Below are 3,582 nucleotides of genomic sequence, written 5' to 3' on the forward strand. Positions count from 1 at the left end.
GATAGTTCCGATAGTTCCGATAGTTCCGATAGTTCCGATAGTTCCGATAGTTCCGATAGTTCCGATAGTTCCGATAGTTCCTGTATTTCCAATCAATTATCCATCTTATTATATTACACTTGCGATTATTTATTAATTAATATACAGAGATATGACTGTCTTTGCTAATTATGTTGAGAAGCCTATTTGACAACACAAGTTTGTTTCCTGAAATTTGTTAAAAGTGGAAACTATTCCTTACTTGATAATCTTACTCTTACTTTAGCAAATAACACATCTAGCGTGTAATGGTAGACTGATTATTTCGCCTATTATTATTTAACCTAACTATCACTCTTGTGTTCCAGGTCCCTTGCATCCCTTCCAACGGAGTCCAGGTGACTGAGGGGCACTTCGCCATACCCCACTCACCCTCCAGCTATTCGGCTTCCTTGCCGTACATCAGCGGCTACAAGCTGACTCCCATCATCGGCCAGAAGCAGATCATGGTCAACGACATAACCCACATCCCAGGACCGGCTCCCTGCGTCGAAGGAGGCGGAGCACCTCAGATGTCTTACTACCAGCAGGTTTACGGCCACGGCAGGCAGGCCGAAGACTTCCTCAAGCCCTTCGAGCAGTCCGGGTTCTTCGTGGCACCTCCTGATCTCACGCACGAGCTACGAACCCCCCAGGAATATCAGGAAAAGATAGAAGATCTAAACAGCCACGTGGAACATCTGGAATCTCTGAGGGACAACGCCGCTATGGCCGCACGAGGTTAACTTAGTCGATTGTGTTAGTACTTGTAAATATGTGTGATTGTGTATGTGTGCGTGTGGTTTTGTAATAAACTAGAGCTAGCTCTTTTTTTATAACTTGTTGTTTTTTTTGTCATCCTCATCTTCTTACAATCTTTATTATAACTTACCTGCAACAATCTATAAATTTAAAGATAATTAACTATGAAATATAAAATCATTTAAAGATATATAATGGGTAGTTGATAATAATAAGCTTGTTTTGGTTCCTGTATAAAATACTACAAAATTTCAATAATAAATTGTGTAAAAGTGACCGTTATACAAATATTTTGATGAAAATGAGGCAAAAATTCAGTGAAAATTAAAGAAAGACGAATTCGAATTCCGGATACTATGTCTAAATCTGTTTTTTTGTTTTTTTAAAAGAAAGGTCAAACAAAGAGGTTTGACAAGAAGAAATAGATGAGAGATAAGAGTCAGTCACTCCTTTTAATCTTCGCTAAGAGCGATGGTATTGTTCTAACGGGGCAGGAAGACCTCAACCAAAGTATTGAGTCATCATGACCCAATTGTTCCACAACTGACAGCTAATCGAAAAATCCGATCTCAATTCAGGTCTCAAGAGTAATTAATTTTTTTTTTATCGATGTTATACTCAAGCAAATATCGATGTTATACTCAAGCAAACTTAATCTATAAAAACATTTAGTGTTTATAAATGTATTTTTATTTTTAATATGAAATATATGATAAGTGAAAAGAATTGGGATCATCAACAATCCAAATTTTCAATGAAAATACAAAATTTAACATCTCGCACAACGGTATGTTTGTAGTCCTTCTAATTTAGAAGATGCTAAACTTGTACTAAACTAAAATTACGTCTAAGTGACAATGAACCTGAAATTACTATTGTAATAGTGGTTTTTCATTTTGTCCCAAGGTGGCTAAAATCTATATTTCTAATACTTAAAAACTTAATGTATCAAATAACTCGAACATTATATCCATTTAAAAGGTAATCTTATAAAATTCCATTCTACGATCCTTGAAATAATAAAACCATGAACAAATGCTAGAATCTAAGAGGTTTCACTTACAACGCTGGGTGTCTTACACATATTTCTTTTTACATTTTTCTAAAAATTAAAAAATGTAAACTATTTTTTCTTCCTGCCATCTGATTAAATTAATGGTTTGCAACGAAATGAAACTTTCCAGAACAACTTTACAAGTAGAAATAGTTTAATTGAATTTAACTTCTCGTTAACAAAAAACAACCAGAAATAGTGTTCAAAGATCTAGATACAAATGAGAATATTACTTATGGTAGTATACTAAAAGTAACAGACAATGCACAAATATGTGATATCTATAAATATTTGAAATCCATAAACAAAAATTTATAATAGGAACAGTTAAGGTATATTAGTAAAGCACACATATTTGACTTTGTAAATAATAGCAGAACAAAGAAAATATAATTAATTAACAAATAGAATAACTAATAGAATATAGATAATTAATTTTTAGCTGTATAGAATAAAGCAATACATACTTCTCAAGCTGAAAATACTTCTCAGTTCACAAATAAGGAGATGAGAATATTAATTCTTCTTATTCACTAACTAATCATATTATTAGAGACAATACTCACAGCTGGAACCACTGCACCAGAAGCTGATGGTCAGGGCCCGATAGGGCAACTATCTGCTTGAGGAGATGAGCCAGGATGGTGTAGGAGGACTGGGCGGAGAACACTGGGTTCTGGATCAGGATGTAGAGGGCTCGCACTTCGTCCTTAGGGAACAGTCTGCCAAAGTATCATTAAAAGGGCATAAGTATTCAATTCATAAAAACAAATGGATATAGTATGATCCCATAATTAAACACCCTATAATAGTTCTTATTCTGAACTTGGATTTCAGGAAATCCCAACAAATTTATATTTACTTATATTTTTATTAATGACTCTAATGACACATGGTGCTAGAAATCCCCCATATCTATTGCAATCGGACTAAGTCTTTCTAGCTTAATCACCTGCTAACTTCTCCTAATCTTTCCCTCCACCTTAAATTAATGATCTACAAAAGTGTGCTGAGGCCTGCCCTGCCCTACGGAGCACCTATGCTGACCAAAATAGCACCTACAACGTCCAAGAGGCTCCAACAGTTATAGAGCGGTATGATCAGACGAATAGTTACACCTACTTCACTTCACAGGGTAAAGACGGACCACATACATACGACATTCGAACAACGGACTGTCACAGATTTTATCACGAGAAGGCATATGAAATTTGTTGACAGCCTCCAGTACTGTACGAACCCATTATTCAGGGCACTGACACCAACAGGACGGCCACAAAGGTGACAGACACACACAAACAGACTCCGACTAAACTGCAGACTACTAACTTGCTGACTACAGTCATTATGAAATCTGATGAGTCCCAGCATCGGACAGCTGACCCAATCCAATGAGAATTGGTGGAAACAATTTCTCTTACTTCATTTTAAGAGGAGACTGGGCAAAGGGAATATATCGGATATGGATTGGAAAACAGGTTTTCTGTCAGTGGTCTGGGCTCACCTGTTCTTGCTGTGAGTAGTCCTCAGTCGAGTCTGAAACTGTTTGTCTGCGTTTGCCACCTTTGTGGCCGTCCTCTTGGTGTTAATGTTTTCACCATTGCAAACATTAGTACAGTGTTGGGTGCTGTCGAAGAATTCGATATGTCTTCGTGAGATGAATTCAGTCACTGTCTTATATATGTAGTCAGTTTTCGCTCTTTGTAAAAAATAATTCTTCCCTATACGTCTCAGGATATTGCTCTGAA

The 3,582-nt window shown here is 36.4% G+C and overlaps 2 protein-coding genes across 3 annotated transcripts in view; one reads left to right on the top strand and one right to left on the bottom strand.

Moving 5' to 3' along the window:
• Positions 1-831, top strand: part of LOC136796469 (protein suppressor 2 of zeste-like) — a 6,312-nt gene extending 5,481 nt beyond the window's left edge. The window contains exon 2 of the mRNA XM_067050283.1: positions 348-831. Within this exon, the coding sequence (XP_066906384.1) occupies positions 348-764 (417 nt within the window). The 3' untranslated portion in view covers positions 765-831. The remainder of the gene's footprint in view (positions 1-347) is intronic.
• The window catches only part of LOC106692555 (probable E3 ubiquitin-protein ligase HECTD2), a 124,901-nt gene that overhangs the window by 27,729 nt on the left and 93,590 nt on the right, over positions 1-3,582 (bottom strand). For both annotated transcript variants that reach the window (XM_024359870.2, XM_067050270.1), the window contains one exon: positions 2,401-2,556. In XM_024359870.2, the coding sequence (XP_024215638.1) occupies positions 2,401-2,556 (156 nt within the window). The remainder of the gene's footprint in view (positions 1-2,400; positions 2,557-3,582) is intronic.

This window comes from Halyomorpha halys, unplaced genomic scaffold (genome assembly GCF_000696795.3).
Source record: "Halyomorpha halys isolate HHAL.00 unplaced genomic scaffold, Hhal_1.1 Scaffold60.1, whole genome shotgun sequence".
Taxonomy (NCBI): Eukaryota; Metazoa; Arthropoda; class Insecta; order Hemiptera; family Pentatomidae; genus Halyomorpha; species Halyomorpha halys.